The sequence below is a fragment of the Diceros bicornis genome, chromosome 27 (assembly GCF_020826845.1).
Source record: "Diceros bicornis minor isolate mBicDic1 chromosome 27, mDicBic1.mat.cur, whole genome shotgun sequence".
In the NCBI taxonomy this organism is placed as follows: Eukaryota; Metazoa; Chordata; class Mammalia; order Perissodactyla; family Rhinocerotidae; genus Diceros; species Diceros bicornis.
In genome coordinates this window covers 16,730,389-16,751,075 of record NC_080766.1, presented here as the reverse complement: position 1 = coordinate 16,751,075, position 20,687 = coordinate 16,730,389, and the positions used below count along the sequence as shown (strand labels likewise).

Here is a 20,687-nt window from a genome sequence, read left to right as displayed (position 1 = left end):
AAAACTGACTTACATGAACCCTCTAGTACATTTTTAATACTTTATGCTAGGAGACGTCTATTGTTAATGGATAAGATGTAACTGGGCTGTGGTTTTGTTTATCAAGTGTGTCGTATCAGTATGCAGGGCTGGTTCTTTTTCTTTTTTTTGACAATTGTTCTCCTTATTTATTTAGTGAAAGCAGTAGCATACCACCAGGAGCTGGAGAACACTTTGAGATTCCGGACCTTTAGCTAGACTCTAATTTCAAAAGCAAAACAAAACCGGTTTAGACATTTTCTTTAAGAGAAGTGTGCTGTGAAACCAATGTTTAAAAAAAGCATCATCAATAGTACTTTTATGCCCTCTGCTGGTCATTGTTAGTAAAATAATATGAAAAAGGTATGATGTAACAAAATTGGCTTAATTGGTATTTACTATATAATTATGTTACTCTTTATTCAAATAATTTAAAATTTTAAAGGCAAAGTTCTTAGATCAAAGAGCTGTCCAATAAGCAAAGATTCACTTGGTTTATGAACCCAGTCTTGAAGAAAAGGATTCAATGGGGGATGCTTAGACAACCCAATTCTGACATACAAAAACTTAACTGAGAAAATTTCAGGGCGAAGGGATCAAGGACCTCACTTTGGATTCCCTGTGGTTTTAGCAGCCTTCTACTCACTATAGTATCTAAAGAGCCTCCAGTGACTGGAAATTACAATAAGGGCAGCCTGGACCATATACATGGTTTGTTGGCAGACTGATATTATCAACGCACTTTTCTCCCTGTTTTATTCATTCAGTACAGATGAAATGCTGCTGAACCCTGGGAAAACATTCAGATCCAGCTTTGCACAAAGCACCTAGTTAAAAAATTTTCAGCTGAAAACAGAAAATGAACCCTTTGATGGCATAATATCTAAATGCAGCTTTTAAAAAGCTAAATAAAAGAAACTAAAACTTAGCAAAGAAAACAAGATCATCTATTGAAATATCTAAAAGTCATTTTGATAGAAGAAAAATATAGGCAAGGAAGACATGATTCCTTCCATTCTACAATGTTCTCTATTACTCATGAATTCAGGGAGATTAATTTCTAAAGCAGCGTAAAACAACCACAAAAAGTGAAATAGAATAAAGAAAAAAGACAAAGGAATAAAATGTGCAAACCATAGATTTCAGTAGAGGAATGATCCTTAGTTTAAGGATTCTTTGGACATACCTGGACCACAGCTGAGATCACCGTTGGTAAATCAAACAGAGGAAGCCTCAATATATTAAACAGAGACATAGACGTGAACACTTTAGTGGCTGTTAAAATGTTTCCTTCGTCCAGTAAGAAATAGATGCCAAACGTTGCCAGGGACACCTAAAAAATAGAGATATGCTATTTTCTTTAATTATTCAGTGCTAACAACATTATAAGTTACAATCCCCAAAAATTAGGGAAGAAAATTTTAATAACCTTTTTTTGTTGTTGTTTACCGAAATTTAATGCTCTTGCCAAGAATATAAAATAAATGTTTAGTAAGGATCACACAATTTATATCTTAGACAGTGACATCCTTGAGACCGTCTGGTCCAGCTCCCTTCTTTAAGATATTTTATATTCTCACTGGAGTTATTATTCCCATTTAAAATGTATACCAGTTCATCTCTCCTTCAAAATGGAGAATTTTTACGTAAACTTATTTTCCAGTGGTGTGTGCATACATTCTGACTCATATGTAATAATTATGCTTTATTTGTGTCATAAAATTAACCGAAGAAAATATGAATAAATCATGGCTGATAAGATTTAAATTTGTTCTTATAAGTTTCATGTAGAAAATGTGGAAAAGTTCATTTATGCATGAGAATGTACTGACTATATATCATGTACATAGGATTGGCTTAGGCAAATGCGTCTTGGACATTTTCACCAAAGTGTTCTGAATGTAAATATCACTTTTACTTTCATAATACCCATGTTTATTTAAATAAAAAATAATAATATTTAAAATACAAGGGAGACATATGAAACTTCTCCTGACCCTATCACTACCGAGAGTGGTAACTTGCAACAAAATTGATGCTTCAGTTGTATGTGGTTGGGTTATCTTTTGGCTTTCACCCATTGGTTCACACCTTAAGGCAATTTATACTCTAGTTTAATTAACATGGGATTCCCGATGCTTTCATGGGATGACAGAAAGAGAATGACCTCAGTTCATATCAATTCACCCCCAAATACCAATTCTATAACTTTGAGGATGTTTCCAAACTACTATGGACTTCCATTTCCTCTTGTGATGAGCAAAGTAATGTCTTATTATTGTAAGAATGAAATAAGGCAGTGTATATAACTTCTCTGGTTCTCAGTAGAAACACTCAATAAATCTTACTTCCCTTCCCAACTTCATATAGTATGCCTTTGGGTCTTGCTTAACAGGGATTAATCATAAAAATCAAGACATTTTAAAGTTGACATGAAACTCTGAAATGCAAGTTATATTTTTTAAGAATCAGGAAGGCATATGTTCGATCTGTGAGAAATTTACAAAGAGGTAAATCTTATTCTTCTGGCTTATAGTATAGCGAGAATGCACATAATATTTTTCTCTTCTTTAAAACTTTTATTCTCTAATCTACATAAATTAATGACTGCGTTTCTTGAAAATTTTAATTCAGATATATAAGATTTCACTTTGCACACCTTAATTCCAGGAAATTTGGAGGTGAATCTGCAAACCAAATTTGAAAATCAAAACAGGAAATATTATACACACTCACCAAGAATGGAATGCAAGTTAATGTCAGCATAGAAAACACAGCAAGATACCCCGCTGATTTTTGAATTTCCAATTCCTCTTCTCGAATTTCAATAATCTTCTTTTTGTAGGAGGGTTCCCATGCATAAAGTTTGAGGATCTGTAAAGGAGTCAAACAATGACTATTTGACGATCAATATCACAGAAGAAATAAAAACATGCACACATACAAATACACACAGTATACCACACACACACACACACAATTGTAAAGTTAAAAAAAATGATACACTCGTAAAGTAAATTGGTCCTATTTTCAACTGAGTCAAAATAGTTCCTTGAATTATGGTTTTATTGCAGTGGGTGAACAGGAGGAGGAAATCACCATCTCCCCAGCCTTATGTCCCTCTTCCCCACCAGTAGTTTCTTCTTGAGCCAAGCTTTGGCAACATCCCAGCTCTCAGCACAAGCTCCACAGCAGTTTCTGTCTAGCTCAATCCTGTCACTCTTCCTGCTGGTCCAGCTCTCACTTGTGTCCACTCCCCATTTCTCAATAGCTTAAGCTCCTCTTCCTGGCCTCCCAATTTCTTGAAGATTGATGTCTTGAGACTTCAAGCCATTTTCTGAAAGACGACTGCTGTTTTGAGATTGTAAACTATTTTCTGAGATGGAAACCATTGAGAAGCAGGATCTTACAATGGTTCACTGCATGTATTTTAGAATGAGAGAGACCTAGATTCAAACTCTAGCTCTATCTCTTTGTGATGGTTAATTTTATGCATCAGCTTGGCTAGGTTATGGTGCCCAGTTGTTTGATCAAATACCAGTTGAGATGATGCTGTGAAAGTATTTTTTAGATGTGATTGACATTTAAATCAGTAGACTTCGAGTAAAGGTGATTACCCTCCATAATATGGGTGGGCCTTATTCAATCAGTTGAAGGCCATAAGAGAAAAGAGAGGTTCCTTGAGGAAGAAGCAATTCTACCTCTAGACTCAACACTGCAACATCAACTTCTGCTGGAATTTCCAGCCTGCCCTACAGATTTCAGACTTGCCACCCCACAATCATATGACTCAATTCCTGAAAAGAAATCTCTCTCTCTCTCTTTCTCGCTCTCTCTATATATACAGTAGTCCCCCTATATCCAAGGTTTCACTTTCCTCAGTTTCAGTTACCCACAGTCAACCAAGGCCTGAAAATATTAAACAGAAAATTCCATAAATAAATAATTCATAAATTTTAAATTGCTTGCCATTCTGGATAACGTGATCAAATTTTGAGACATCAGGCTGTCCTGCCCAGGATGCTAAGTCACAATGCCTATGTCATTCATCTCACTTCACCTCACCGCATAGGCATTGTAACATTTCACGTTATCACAAGAAGAAGGGTGAATATGGTACAATAAGATATTTTGAGAGAAAGAGAGACTAGATTCATATAAATTTTATTACAGTAGTATATTGTTATATTTGTTCTATTTTATTATTAGTTATTGTTATTAACCTCCTACTGTGCCTAATTTATAAATTAAACTTTATCATAGATATATATGAAGAGGAAAAAACATAGTATTTTTAGAGTTTGGTACTATCCACGGTTTCAGGCATCCAGTCAGGGTCTTGGAATGTATCCTCCATGGATATGGGAAGACTACTCTACATTCATGTGTCGCTTAAGGATGAGGAGACGTTCTGAGAAATGCTTCATTAGGCAATTTTGTCGCCAAGTGTACATCATAGAGTGTACTTAACACAAACCTAGATGGTACAGCCTACTACACTCCTAGGCTATTTGGTACTAATCTTATGAGACCACCATTGTATATGTGGTCCGTGGTTGACTGAAACGTCATTATGGGACACGTGCCTGTATACATATATACACACATCCTACTGGTTCTGCTTCTCTGGAGAACCCTAACAATCTCTCACTGGCTCTGTGAACTTAGACATGACACTTAACTGCTCAGAGACTTTCTTTCCTTATTTGTAAAATGAGGATGAGAAATCTTTTTCCTGGGGTTTATGAGAATTATGTGAGGAAACAGATATCAAGTGACAAGCACAGCGTGTGACACAAAGAAAATGTTCACTAAATGGCAGCTATTATCATTATCAGAGAGAGGCTCCACGGCACCTGTTAGACCCCAAGAATGCTGACTGCCCAGAGCTTTAGCCTATCCTAACTGATTGCCACTTGGACCTCGACCAATGCCCGAGCGTGTTCACTGCCGTGACTGCTTTTTCAAATCTTGGATCTTGAGGGAATGGTCTTTTATTTTCTCTACACTGTCCTAGTCTACTGATAATACAAATTTCCTTTTATGAATATAAATATTTAAAAGCTATAAACATACCTTGCTGTAGTTGTTATGCATGCAGGGGCTATCAATTAACCCACTGAGAGGTGCAAGATGTATTTGGATCATATTACTTTGGGGGTGTATGACCTTATTAAGTAATCTGAGTTAAATTTCAGAGCTACTTAAGGCAACTCAATTTCAGATAATAAGTGGCCATCAGTCACTTTACAAGGTATCTTTAATGCAACAATGTCTTTCTCTTCAGTAATTTACAATTTTGTGCAAGTTCTACACGGCACAATACAGCAGAGCATTTACTGATTCTAAGGTGAAACAATGTGTACATATAATGGGTATATCTTGTGTATATAATGAAGATGTACCAGACAGAGGGAGTTTCCTACGCAGTTGTCAATGCCAGAAAGAAATTCCATGTGGGCTTGAAAATTTTGCCCTTTAGAAAAATCTGGTAAGGCATAATCCAGGTGAAATAGGCTTTGAAATTATATATATATAAGTTCATGAAGTTTCACTCATTATATCAGAGAAAATATTAGTGGCGTTGGGGGTGGTGGTGGTAGCGTCCCTAGGGAACAAATAATTTGCAACATACCTTTTGTAGAATAGCATTTGTATGATCACTTCTATTCCATATAAAAGGACCTGAATGACAGCTCACCACTTCCCCCAGATCAATAAATCTGCCTTCACACTGATGACAATGTTATTATTGCCACTCTTGGCTGCTTCATTCCATCTCTTCCACCTGATCCCTTAAAACAAGTAACATTTTGTGTCTTTTGGGATATTTGTGTTTTGTTGTTGGGTGAGAAACAAAAAGAAAACACCTCAATTTTATTTGGTTTTATTTAAATGTTATTTTAACAATAAGAATTCCTATACATCTGAAATCTGAAATACTCTCCCAGCGATTATACATATGTAATTACTCTGATATTGAGAATGGTAAAAAATTCATTTATTGACTAACTTGTTGCTATACTCTACATAGTTAAATTAAAAGCATACCCCTTTTATATTACCTTAATTCCATGTAAGATCTCATTGAGTAGTTTTATCTGTTTATCTTTGTTCTTCGTTTGGCTTTTCTATTTAATGGAAAGAAAATGAAAACATATTTGAGAAAAACTGCTAATACTTTAACTTACACAGCCTCAGCTACTTAAAAATACAGTCTATTCCCTTTATTTTATATAATATTTAGTTGAAGAAAACCATCTTACAATATTCATATAATCATCATTCTGTTGATAATGTTAGAAAATAGTTACAAATAGATATTTTAAAACTTAAAAGTAGCCAGCAGCAGAATAAAGGCAGGGTGTATACTTTCCAAAATAGTAGAAAATATAATATTTATTTAGACACAATTTATTTAAAACTGAACAATAAAATAATAACATCCCTATTCTATTAAAATGGGATAAATTCCCCAAACTCTATCAATTATATATATTTATACTTATATACTTATATTATATACTTGTATATATTCATATACATAAAATAACAAAAGTATCACAGGAATAAAAATACATGTCTCTATATTATAAGTACACTATCTTGAGTGTTACTAGTATTTTGGAAATTAGACTGATTAAAATGTATATTTTCAAATACTGGCTCTTTTTTTGCAAATATTATGTAATTATTGTATATTTATTTAAATATTTAATATTTATATCATTTTATACTTATTGTTTGGGTATTGCTTCTCAAGGGTTTCCTCCAATAATAACACCACAATTATGTTATATATAATAATAAGTACTTGTATATCTAACAAAGTACACATTTACAAGTTAATATCCACAATATTATTTGTGTGATTAAAGGTATATTTCTGTTTAGTATATTCTTACATAATGTTGCAGTACCTTGGAAGGTTTTAGGGCTCTCGATTAAGGTCCCCAAAATATATTTCCATTCCTAAAAATTTGACTTTAAATTATTTAAAACCCAGAATATCTTTTTAAAAACTAGTTAAAAAATATTCATTATAATTATAAACAAACCTGTTATTCTAAATACTAGTGTGTTTAGTAATTCATAATTACGTGCTATTTTCTAGTTCTCATCTTTAAAGACTAGTCATGCTTTTGGTAACTATTTGAAAAATTCAGAAAACTATAAAAGAAGGTCTAAATTCTCATTATTTAAATGTATTAACTAACGAGTGAAAAATCTCCCCTCCTTCTATCTAATTCTCCCTTATAGGTAACTATTCTTAAAAGACTGATGCTTTACCTCTAGAATATTTCCATGCTTATGCAAATATATTTATATCTATATATTTTCATTTATTTATCTGTATCATACCCATGTGCATAGGTATATTCACATTTTAAAATTGGATTATGATCTATCTATGCATCTATGCATAATATACACATATGCATGTAGATATATATATAGATATACATACGTTTCTTTAATTTATTTTTCCCCCAATACATGATTGACACATTTCCATATCAGTACATAGATATTGTTAATCTTTGACCCATTTAAAATAATAAAATGTGTCACAATCAATACACCTGCATCTGTGTATGTTACTTTAACCTGTGAAACCATCTATCTTGCCCCTTACAGTGTGATTTCCTTCAGCACGGTGAACTACGTCCTGTTTCTCCACTCCTACAGTACAGCATAGTGCACACTGTCTGGCGCATGGCAGACGTCAAAAAATACATTGATAGTAAGATGAATGACTGACTAAATGTAAAGGAAGAGTAGTAAAATTAATTCAGTTTAGCATTGACTGTCCACTTGCTGCACGCAGTCACTCCTTGCTCACTTTAGCCCACTAGCCTCACCATTCTTCAGCAACCCAAGTACACCCCTACCTCTAGGCTGTGTGCACACTGTTCCCTCTGTTTGATAATATCTTCTTCTCAGATGTCCACATGGATTGCTCCCTTACCTTGCTGATATATCATATGCTTCTGAAGGACTTTCCTGCCCCTGTATGTGAAATGGCACCCTTTGTTACTGTATTACCTTATCCTAATTAATTTTTCTGCATACACAAATTAACACCAGGCATTATGTTATATACCTATTTACTTACTTGCTTGTTGCCTGTCTCCCTCAACAGTCCAATGAGAGCTGGAACTTGTTGGTTCTCCTCCCTGCTATACTTCCTGTGATGCCCAATCAATGTTGGTTGAATAAATGAATGATAAATCTGGATTATTTCCATATATAACCTCTATTTTCCATATATAGAGAATTAGCTAGATGGTTATTGTCAACTCAAGTCAGAAAATTTGGCTTCTGTTTGACACATGTAACATGAGGCAATCATTTTCTTACCTTCAGCCTTTTTACTCTCGTTGCAACTAAAGCATTTATTGGTATAACAAACACAAGGACTGCCACCCCTGCCAACACTGCTGGACCCAGCTCTTGCCAAAGCAGTGATATGGCCATCAGGATTTGAAAAGGGGCCGACCAGAGGAGGTTGAGGTTTGCTGTCAAGTCCATGAGCTGCTGGGCATCCGCTGACATCAAGTTGATAATTTCCCCAGTGGAAAACTTTTTCCGAGAAACATTAGATAAAAGTAGGGCCTGGAAAAAGAGGAGCAAAATATTTGAAGAGTTCTGTAGAGCATGACGCATCTTTGCAGTCAAACAATGGTAGCTTTTAATATCAATTTTTAACATATTTAGGAAAATACACAAGCTATGTATTTGGATCATAAAATATTGAGACATACTTTTCTATGTTTTTGGATGAGGAAAATACAATTACTGATCAAAGTACATAGTTTTAAAATTCACTGTGTATTGGTAGAGAGTAATATTTGGGTTCCCAAGCAAATATGTTCATCAATTTTATAACTTGATGATTGTAAAATTGCAAAAGAAATCTATTCTAGATCCCTAGCACTGAGGCTCCCCTCTATTCGTTGGCATCCCTATAATGCTAAACCATCTAAATTTTATCCATACAAAGTACACAAATGAATCAATGAATATGTAATGAATGCTCATGAATAGTATTATGCTTGAAACTGTGGAAAATTTAAAAACGACACTGTCCCAATTCTAGGAGATTATAATCTATTTGTGAAGTCCAGCCCTCTCCACATACACACACCCCACAAACAGGATGATTGTATGTATAAAATATAGTATAAAAATAGCTAAGAAGGGGGCTGGCCCTGAAGCATAGTGCTTAAGATCGGTGTGTTCTGCTTGGGCAGCCCAGGTTCATGGGTTTGGATCCCGGGCATGGACCTACACCACTCATCAGCCATGCTGCGGCAGCGACCCACATACAAAGTCGAGGGAGATTGGCAACAGATGCTAGCTCAGGGCTAATCTTCCTCAGCAAAAAAAAAAAAAAAAAAAAAAAAGCTAAGGAGAGCCATGGGAATTTAGAGAGAGAAGAATATTGGAAAGGCTTCATGGAGCAGATGGAAATACATCTTTTCTTCTAAGGCACAATTCTCACTTTCTGTCTGTGCACATTATTTAATATTTGTATATTGAATTCAATATCCCCAACCTTAATTATTGGTAACTTCTTAGTGAGGTTGATGTTAGAAATTCATTTATTTCATTCCCCATCCATTTAAAATTCCCAGCAAAATGCATAAATAAATGTAAAAGTAGTGGAAAGTTGGTATTTGTGCTGGAAACCAGGAAGTTCATTCGCATGCCAAAAATTTCAAGGAATTTCCACTACATTGATGTAAAGCGAGATAGGATTGAGAGCTGGGGCTTACAGGAGTAAATGGGATACAGGAGGCATCCAAAATCTGTTTATTCAATAGCTGAATAATACACAGCCAAAGGAAAAGATCATCTGGAAAATAATAGGCCTTCAGTGGAACTCTCCTAACATTCCCTAGCTTAAAACAGGGGGGCCTTAGTGGAAGGGGGAGGCCACAGGGCCTACCGGAGGGACTACACAGCCCTGGGAGGTTCACGAGGTGCCAGACTCCCCCTAAGCTCTGTGGCTACTGCAGTGTTCAATCCTCGTTGACATTTCTGCACAGTAAATTGGAAACATTTCTGCTACTGACTGGAAAGGGGGACAGTTGTGCCGATGATAAAACAGAATGAATACTAGTGCACAAGAGAAAAAACAGGAGAAGATACTAGTCATTGCAATAGTTAAGCTTCTAGACACATCTCTTCCAAATGTAGCTTTTTAATCTCCCCCTAATAAGTTACTGACTGCCTAACGTGGCCAAGTCAAACCACGGAAATCCGAGAACTGTAATTCTCATTTCATTAAGTCTGTAACATTTTTTAAGAGAGGTCCATTGATCTCTAATAGAATCCACCTCCAACTTATAATTATAAACAAATATAAACTATTTCTCCCACACTTCTAGAAGGAAAAGATAAATAGTATTTACTGTTTATGAAAATACTAAAAGATTGAGTCATTCAAAGTAAATAAATTATTCAAGGAATCAAATAAATTTCCTTCTATTGGAAAAAGATATCACAAGAAACTTGAGAAAATATTTGAATATCTCTTTGTAATCTTTACAGTGATAGGACATGATTTCCATCAAAAATGAATAATAAGAATAGAAAAAAATTTTGAAATTGAAAACACAACAAATTTTTAAAAAATGCAATGGAGGCACCAAAAGTCCAAATGAATACTACAATAAAGTGGAATTTTTAAACTAGTAGATATTTTCAAAAACTTTTCCCAGAAATTAGAGATAACATATTTTTAAATGTTGAAATGATGAAAAAAAGATTTAAGGCATGGAGAAGAGGTTCAGGAAATCACACACACATATGAAACATACATATATATATATTTACATTTGTATTTCTTTACATATTTAGAATAATGAAGAACTCAGACTCTAGAGCAGAATGCCTGGGTTCCCAGTCTAACTCCTTCATTTAATAACTTTTTGATTATGGGCAAGTTAGTCAATTACTCTAAGTTTCCTTATATTATAATATGAGCACTATATCTAGATCTACATCTATATCTGCAATTGAATGTATATCTATATCTATGCATACAGTAGTGCTTCAAACAGGTTGTAACATACATATATATGTATCCACACACACACTATTATTTTACAAGAATGAGAATAAAGAAAAAAATAGAAGACAATCTCTTTTAGTGAAAGATTTCAAACCAAAAGCAGTCAGAAAGCATTAGCCAAATTAATTAGAAAACAGCAACCCCTCTTATCCTGATGAAATTTTTAAATTCTATATCCTTAGAATTATCCTTAAAAAGAAATCCTTATAAGCACCCAAACAGGGAAAAATCAAAATAAGACAGGTTATCCTAAAATGGTGAGGGTAAGAGGTGGTGGTGGTGCGGGGGGGTGGTTGGCAGCTATCTCTGTCAACCTACTATCAGAAGATCATGTTGCAATGGTTACAAAGGATGTGTGGAAAGAGTACTTTGATATGTATCCATTGGAAATACAAATTACTCCTAGACTTTTTGAAAAATATTTGGAATCTCCATTAAAATTGAAATTATGTCCATCTATCTTTAAGCCCAGCAATTCTGCTTCTGTGAAAAAACATAGGTATACACAAGGATTTTTTTTGCAGCATTGCTCATAGCAGTTGGATAAATTATGGTTATAGACACAAGATAGAATATTATGTAGCCATTAAAAAGCATGATTAGAGTTATACCAGTGAGACATCCAATTTTTGAATAAGAAAAACAAAACGAAATTTTGGAAAAGAAGATGTTTACAATGTTATCCAAATTTTAGAAAACAATGCAACCCCCTCCAAAAAAAAAAATGAAACCATATACACTTTGAGTGTAGATGGTAAGCCAGGGGGAAAGCAAAAAAGGGGAAAAAAATGACAATAGTAGTGGAAAAGTATAGTTTATATACTTTTGAGAAGAGACTTTTGAAAGTCTCTTCTATGCACTTATTTAAACTTATGTTTAAATGTTTCGTTATTACTTCTTTACCATTTTTTTCAGATACCGTATATCCTCATTTTATTCCTTCAATGGAAAACAGGACTTTGGTCTCTAACTCAAACCTGTTTTCCCTGTCAGCATCCCATGAGCAGAATCTCTCCTGTTTTTTCTTTTTCTTTCTTTCTCTTTTTTTTTTAATTGTGGTATAATTGGCATATAACATTATATTAGTTTTAGGTGTACAATATAGTGATTTGATACTTGTATACACTGTGAAATGATCATTACAACGTCTACTTAACATCCATCACTATACATAGTTACAAATTTTTTTCTTGTGATGAGAAATTTTAAGATTTACCATGCAGCAACTTTCAAATATGCAATACAGTATTACTAACTAGAGTCACCATGCTGTACATTACATCCCCATGACATTTATTTTATAACTGGAAATTAGTACCTTTTGATCCCCTTCACTCGTCTTTAGAATCCCAAAAGATTCTGTTGGACAGTGTTTGATGGCAGAATGCCCCTAGACCGCCCACATTAAGCCCAGAACTAACTGGTGCTGCTTTTGAAGCATATTTTGTTTCTTAGTCCTCAAGAATTCTCACGGAGCCTGCACCTGTGAGCTAAGGGATAACAAAACCCACGTTTTAAAACCCACAGACTCCTAAAGCGATCAAGTGGAAGGAGACCAGTGTTTTTCCCACAAACCTTAAAAATGATACTCCCTGAACTTTATTCCGAACTAGCAGCAGTCATGTGGATGAACAGAGAACAAGGAAGTCCTAACACCTTCCCTCCTCACCAAGAAAAGAGTCTGAGATCAGCTTTACCTCACTCTAATAGCAAGGCCCTGATGAAGTAGGGCCAATGTCAGATTACTATGAGTCATCTGGTGCCACTATGAGAGCCATTTAGGATGTTGAAAGTATCTAAATATGATAGAAATCTGAATTCTAAAACCCATAAAGGAGAAGGGAACTTTAACAACCCCAATTAGTCCTGCGGAGAGAAACTTCCTCTGGAAGGTGGGTGTAGCATAAGAGACTCAGAAGAAAGACGTGCCTTATCTAATTGCCAGCTGCACGTGCTAGCCCGGTGCATCCTGACAACTCAGGTTGTAATGTCTTCTGCTGCTTATCTGATGGACTTGGAATTAAACTGTAATCCCTATGGCAGGATCCACAGACCCGGCTTGATTGCTGTTCTCCTTTGATCCGTGCCTTTTGCTCTTAAAGTCTCTAAGGAACCATAGGGTCTCACCCTTGTACTCACCGTTCCCTCTTACATTATCTCCAGAGTCTCTTTGCTCTTGCCATGGACTGAGCTATGACACTTGATTTCCCCTTTTGTTTCTGACAGCTTGCTCTCATTTCTACTGCTGTCCACTCTTTTATGCTTGTAAATCCACCCCAATCCTATACCCAAATTCCAATGCTCTAATCACTGAATGAAATCCTGTTCCATATGAACTGTATATCAAAAACAAGTGTTAGCATTTAAACTGATTCCTAAACTCTTTGATCTTCCCTCCCTATTGGGATATCTCAGAATTTACAGCCTCTAGAATTATGACTGGGGCAGCCTCTCTGACCCTGTATTTGGGCTGTGCTCTACAGAGCTAGCTCTGTTGCAAATTCAGCTACCATTCCCTGGCTCAATTGGTCCTGGGTCATTCCAGGATCTCTAAAACCTCTCAATGCCCCTATGTTGGCCCAACATGGCCAAATGGCCTCTAATGCTTCACACCCAGCTTGGCCCAAATTATAATACTTCCTTCCACTTTTACAAATTCTAAATCTCTCCCAAAGACCACTTCAAGGCTTCTTTTCTATGTGAAACCTCCCTTAACTGCATGCAATCATTGTAGATTTCCTGCTCATCTGATCTCTTATAGGATCTGCATTTAGTTCCACACATTTATTATGTATGCTAATAATTCCCCTCCATTTCTCGAAGGTGATGGCTCATTTATTCATTTACTCAGTCATCCAACTTTTATAAAAATGTATAAAAACCACTCTCTTAGATGATAATGATACAACAGGTAAAAAAGTTTTTACTCCAAATCTTGAAGAGCCCACAATTTATAGAGGAGTACAGAGTAAGCAAAATACACCTGTTGATTGAATAATTTGGTGATAATTACAGGAGGGAGGAAACTCTTTAATTGTCTATAATTATGATGTAAATAAAAGGCTCTGGATGGTAAGGAGATGGTATTTAAAATTGTATTTTCAGGAAAGGACAAATTAAACTTCAGGGTTATGCCAGGCATAAGGATCAGCCAAGTCGGGAGTGGTATGGGACTTAGAATGAAAGAGAAGCAGATAATGACTGTATAGAGAAGGATGGCTTGTTGCATGAAAAAATAAAATAGAGCGAGCAGAGGAAGAAGAAAAAGGTAGTATGTAGAATGAAAATGGTTGTGAAAGAAGAAATTTTATTGGTACATAAATATAGACAACTATGAACACATTCAATTCCATTCACTTTCTGAGGAGGAGTCAAGTGATGTAACAGTAGAGAAAGAACATCATTTAATTTCCTGGATTAGGGTTGACTAGAACTTGGAGGGACTATAGGGAGAGGGCCCTATACAGAAATTAATGCAACCAATATTGATGAGTCAAAGTTCTTTTAAAGCAAAACAAATGTATATTCAAAGAGCACCCTAAGAACTTTTTAATATGCTCGCCTATTTTCCTAGTCCCCTTATTTTAAAGTATATAAGGGAAGAGTCTATTTAGAAATTGGGAATTCCTTAAATTTTTTACCTTTTTGTAGATGAGTCCAATTACTGCTGTCTTAATTTTTGCTGAAGTGAGCATGTTAAAACGTTGATATTGCTGAAGGATCAGGGTTTGCAAAAAGACTACAACAAAAAGCACCAACGCATAACCATAGCCACTCCAGCCAAAATCTGGGCGGTGTTCACAGAAAATGATCAGTTGCCTGAATGTGGTATAAAAATTAAGAGGAAGAAATGTTAAACATTCAAAGTAGTTAAATGCTTGTGAGAATCAAGTGTTGTCAAATGCTACACACACACACGCATACATTCTTATTTGTTCTTTTTCTCTACTTGCTCAATTTGGCCTCCTTCCCCCTTTATTTTCACTCAAACACTGCATAATAAAGTAAATAGAATCAACAATCATTTTCACAAGATCGTGGGTGCGAGATTGTCTTCTAGTTTTCATATGGTAATCTCATCAAATAATTAACTGTTCTGGTCTAACTTCATCATAAAAATTGAGAAACAGAGATATTTAAAACTTCTTTTTTTTCAAAATCATGCATTTTGTCAAATATAGAGAAATGTGACAATTAGAACTTAAGTAGGAGATCTCTTAGAACAGCACAGACATGGTTTTTTTAAAGGCCCAAATTATATCTCACCTCTTATTATTATTTTTAACCATATCCAATTTCCCTCCCCTTTACCTTTCTTTATTTCCTCTTAAGTACAGCTAGACAATGGGATGGTTCTAATCATAGCTATCTTGGTTGCTTATTGTCCCTCAACTGTAAGGGCTGATTAAAACTCAGAATACCTGATGTCCATTGTTAATAACATCATATAGGTGGTCTCACCCTTTTTAAAACTGCATTTATGTGACAAAAAATAATAATAATTTGAAAAGACTACATATACTCTGCATAATGGTGAAAACATCTGAAAACAAAATGACAATGTCATTTATTTTGCAGCCTCAGTTCTTGGTTTATTTCAATAGCTCCTGTTATTTTGTAGGTAAAAGGTATTAGATGTTTTAGAAATGTACCTTTTTTACTCTGAACTCTGGAGATGCAAAAGTGTGCTTTGTCACTGTCAATAGCAATTTTGAGTGAACTTACAGGTTATCAGAGCCAGAAGGAAACCATATGTAATTAGGTAAGACCATACCTAAAGTTTTTTCTAAGAATACTGAATTTAAAAACTCTTTATGTGAGTTTACATTTTTAAAGTGGAAAATAAAAAATAAATGCCTAAGCTTTGATCCATTTTATTGGCAGCTTGGACAGCCAATGGGAGAACAATTAAAGGCAATTTGTGTTGCCCAAATTGCTTTACAGATCAAGTACTTCAAAAGATTAACTTTACTAAAATCGTATTTTAGTATAAAATATATACCAGTGTCTCCAAAATTACTATTAAAACATCTAGTTACTAAAAATTATTTGGAACAGCGTCTCAATGACACTATTAAATTACCCCACTCCCCACATAGACATAATAATAAAAAGAGGTTCTGTATTTCTTAGTTGAACCCTGAGATGCCATCCATTGGGAATCCAAATTATATTTACAAAAGCAACTCACTAAACGCCTTCTTGATCTCAGAATTAAATTTCCTGAAAGAGGAGCACTACTCTTCTTATTGTGGATATATCTGTGGATTAGACTTTCCTTCTCCTAAAATCAAACAATGAAATGACTGTCACCAGGGACCATAGGCGTTCTACACACATTAATCAGGAAATACTAAAAATAACCTATGATTAAGGCATGGGAAAGACCATAACTCTATATTCATGATATCAGATATGAGCACTTTTTTTTATTTGAAATACATTAGAATAAAATCCATATAAAGGGGGAAAAAAGAGTAAGCACCACAATTAGTAAGAAACATATCTCTTCTAGCAGTAAGTTAATGAAAGTATTTGTTTCATATGCTTGATTATTACACATGAGTCATGATAATATGAGATGTATTCTTATTCTTAAAGATAGTTTTCTCCAGTAACTTTTCCTTATCAAAAGAAAATATATATGTCTCAAAATTAGTTTTTAAAATTAGTTCCACCAGACCCAAATCATCATCACACAAACACATAAAATTCTTTCTGATCACTCAATTATTCCTCAATGTGGAAATTTTAAGTTTATTAAGCTACTCTAGAATGAAGGTCTCTTGAAAAAGTATAACTTTGGATAAGCCCATTTATTCAGTATTCCATTCAGGACATGTATTTGTTCTATGTGCCAGGCTCTGTGCTAGGAGCTAAGGATACAAAAATTGAATAACTCAGGATGCTTTACCTGGAGGAGCTCATAGTCTAGGCAGGGAGAAAGACAAGTCAACTGACTCATTTCGATGCAATACTGAAATTACTGTTTTGCAGGTATGATCAAGCTAACGCGTTACAAAAGTGTGTGACAAAATTAGGGAGACCATTCTCTACCCCACAGCCAAGGACTTAGCAATTCTTTAGTACTGCATAGACTGCAAATTTTGTAGAACATAGAGACAGTGAATTGCCATAACATAGTGAGATTCTGGTGCAGTAGTCATTGGCAAAAGGGAATCAGACCATGACTAAGAATGGCTGGGAATCCCTTGCTATTCCTTCATTGAGAAGTTGACTCTAATTCCCCTCTCATGGATCTGGGATGATGTAAGAATTTGCTTGACCAAAATAATGCGGCCAAAGTGACATTCTGGGATTTCCAAGCCTAGTTCATAAGAAGACTTGTCTGAGCTTCCTGGAATATTTACTCTGGGGAAATCCAGCTGCCACGTTAAGTTCAACCACCTTGAGACCTCTGTGCTCAAGCTAACTATTCAGAGAGGCTGTGGAGAGAGAGAGAGAGACAGATAGGTGGCCAGATATCTGGCCATTTCCAGCCATCTCAGTCCAGCATCAAGCATGTAAGTTAAGAAGCCGTGTTGGACATGCCAGCACCAACACACGTGGAGAAGAATCAAGGTAACCCAGTGCACAGCCAGAACCAAGGCCCCAGATATGTGTCTCCATTTGAGCTGCTATAGCTTTCTCCAGCTGTTCAAGCTACTCAGCTAAGGCCCTAATCATTGTGGAGCAGAGAAAAATGATCCCTGTCTGAAGTCCTGATCCACACAATCGTGAACATAATAAAAGCATTGTTGTTTTATGCCACTAAGTTTTGACGTGGTTAATATTGCAGCAATAGATGATCGGAATAGGGAAGGAGAGGAAGATACTGGTCAATGCATCTCTGATAGACAGATTTCTGGCCACAGATGAGATAACCCTATGATATATCCTTAAAAATAACTGTGATATATAGAAGTGAGGGGCAGAGGCAGGGTAAAAAGAGGTCTGTTATCTTGTCTGTAGGGAGTTTTAATCTAGGAGACATTTAGTTTATACTTCAATACATAAGGGAGCCAAATAGAGACTTTGGGGTGAAAATGAGCAGTCTTCTGACAGCAATGAAACACTTTCTTGCCTTGGATTCCCTGACACCATTCTCTCTTGGTTCTCTTCTCTCTGCACTAGCTACTCCTTCTCACTATCCTTTGATGGATTTCTCTGTCTTCACCAACTTTGCACATTGAACTATCTGATGGTTTTGTCTGTGGACCTCTTTACTTCTCTTCACTCACACTAGCGTGATCTCATCCAGAACAATGGCTTGACATATCCCCTCTAATTTCAAACAGTTCCCAAATTTATCACTCCAGCCTCTGTCTTTCCTAACTCCAAACTTATACAGACAATTGTTCATCAACCTTTTTACCTAGATTGCTGTCAGGGACCACTTCCTAGTTAAATGATTCATTAGAAGGACTTTCAGGACTCAGCATATAGTCATACTCATGGCTATGATTAGGATACAAAATAAAATCAGCAAAGAGAAAAGGTGCATGGGGTGAAGTCCAGGGGAAAACAGCCACAAACTTCCAAAGGTCCTATCTCCCAACAGAGTCACACAGAACATGCTTAATTCCCCCAGCAACTAGTTACGGTTACATATGTGAAATGTTGTCTACCACGCAAGCTCCTTAGAGACTCAGCATCCAGGACACCTTCTTCCTAAAACACGCCAACATTCCAAACGCCCAGAAGGAAAGCAAGTATTCAACATGAACTGTAGTGATTGTATAAACAGTTTGGACATATTGAGCCACTCTTAACAGAGTAGTGGGAACCCTCCTGAAATCCCAGTTCCAGTTGCCAGCCAAAGTCCACCCCTGTAAGCAGGTTTTCCAAAGGACAGTAGTCAGGTCTGCTATGGTAATTCTTCTCTCCACAGTGGCTAATATATATTTCAAATTTGTCAAGTCCAGAACCAAACCCCATTCTCTATTTTTTCCTGAGCCTTCTATATCTCAGTAAGCGGTGCCTCATCCACCTTGTGACTTAAACAAAAAACTCTGAAGACACCCTTGACTTCTCTCTTCCTCTCTCAACCTACATCCAGTCTATCAGTATATTATGTTGACCTTACCTTTAAAGTAGAGCCAGAATCTGACCTCTTCCTATCACCTTCATTGCTACAACCTAGTTGAAGCCACCATTGCCTTTGCCTGCATTATCTTCGTCTTCCCACTGGTGATCCTTCTTCCACTCTTACGCCTCGTTACATTTTTTTCCACATAGCAGCCAGAGTGATCCCTACAAAACTTAAATCTGATCGTACCAATTCCTGCTCAAAGTCTCCCAAAGGCTTCCCTTCTGATACAGAAAAAAAGCCAATATCTCATCATCTTCCATAAGGCCCTTCAAGATCTTTTTCACCCCTGGACCTTTCTAACCTTAATCTTCTCACTTTTCCTCTCAGCTTCTCTGCTCTAGCCTCACTTGCCTCCTGTGGGCCCTCCACGATACCAAGCATGCTCCTGCCTCATGGCTTTGCCCTTCCTGTTCTTCCTATTTGCTATAGATATGGTCTTGGCTTCCTTCCTAACTTCCTTCAAGACTTTGCTCAAATGTTGCCTTATCACCAATGGCTTCCCTAACCACCTCACAGAAGACAGCAACTTCCATGTCCCCAGATTGGCATTCCCTACCCCCTTACCTTGCTATTCTTCTTTTCCTTAACACTGATTATCTTTTAATATCATTTGTATTTATTCATTTATTTATTATTATCTCTCCCCTCTAAGTGTCATCAGAGCAGAGATTTTTTGATTTTTGCTCTATCCTCATGTCTACTTAGGACAGTGTTCAGTATGTAGTAGGTCCTCAATAAATATTGGATAAATATATGCCTGGAAACTATCTGGGGTTCAGGTAATTTAGGATTAATTCTATTTTCATAAATTAAATGGTTTTTAAAAAACTCCAACAACTTGAAAATGTATTCAATATAAAAATATAAACATAGGTTAATAAAAAACAGATATTTCCTTCACATAACAGTTAGAGGTAGGACAATTTCTCCTTGAAAAAGGTGGCACACAGTCAAGGGCTTGATTTCATTGTCTGCCTGTAAACACTTGCATATGGGTATTAAAGAAATATTACAGAAATTCTTCAAATATTTTCACTATATATATATATACATACACATAAATATATACACATACATTTACATCTGTATTTATATATTATTACCCTGGCCGATGAAGTTCAACACCCAAAAGGCCACACATCAGAAAAATAGTGAAGGTATGTATCATTTCATTTTCTAAACATATATTCAAGCTAGACTTTCTGTATTTGACTCATGATTCTGGCATTTTCTAGCTATGTGGACTTAGGCAAATTACTTAAACCTCTCTGTCTGTTTCTGTGTTGTAATAATGGATGTAATCATATTTCCTGTCTCATAGGATTGTTGTCAAGATTAAATAACATAATATGAAGATTTTAGAACAGTGATTAATACATGGTTGGATTCAGTAAATATTGACTATATTATCATAATTCACATTTGTATCACAGGCAAACCTAATAGAATGTCCATATCCTAAATAAAATTTGCAATAAGGATCTTCCCTGCTCTTTT

The 20,687-nt window shown here is 35.7% G+C and overlaps 1 protein-coding gene across 1 annotated transcript in view; it reads right to left on the bottom strand.

Moving 5' to 3' along the window:
- Window positions 1–20,687, bottom strand: part of LOC131423120 (multidrug resistance-associated protein 1-like) — an 80,930-nt gene that overhangs the window by 47,534 nt on the left and 12,709 nt on the right. The window contains exons 5-9 of the mRNA XM_058570701.1: window positions 14,740–14,917; window positions 8,380–8,634; window positions 6,084–6,149; window positions 2,755–2,892; window positions 1,205–1,351 (exon numbers count right to left, since the gene is read on the bottom strand). Coding sequence (XP_058426684.1) covers window positions 1,205–1,351; window positions 2,755–2,892; window positions 6,084–6,149; window positions 8,380–8,634; window positions 14,740–14,917 — 784 coding nt within the window. The remainder of the gene's footprint in view (window positions 1–1,204; window positions 1,352–2,754; window positions 2,893–6,083; window positions 6,150–8,379; window positions 8,635–14,739; window positions 14,918–20,687) is intronic.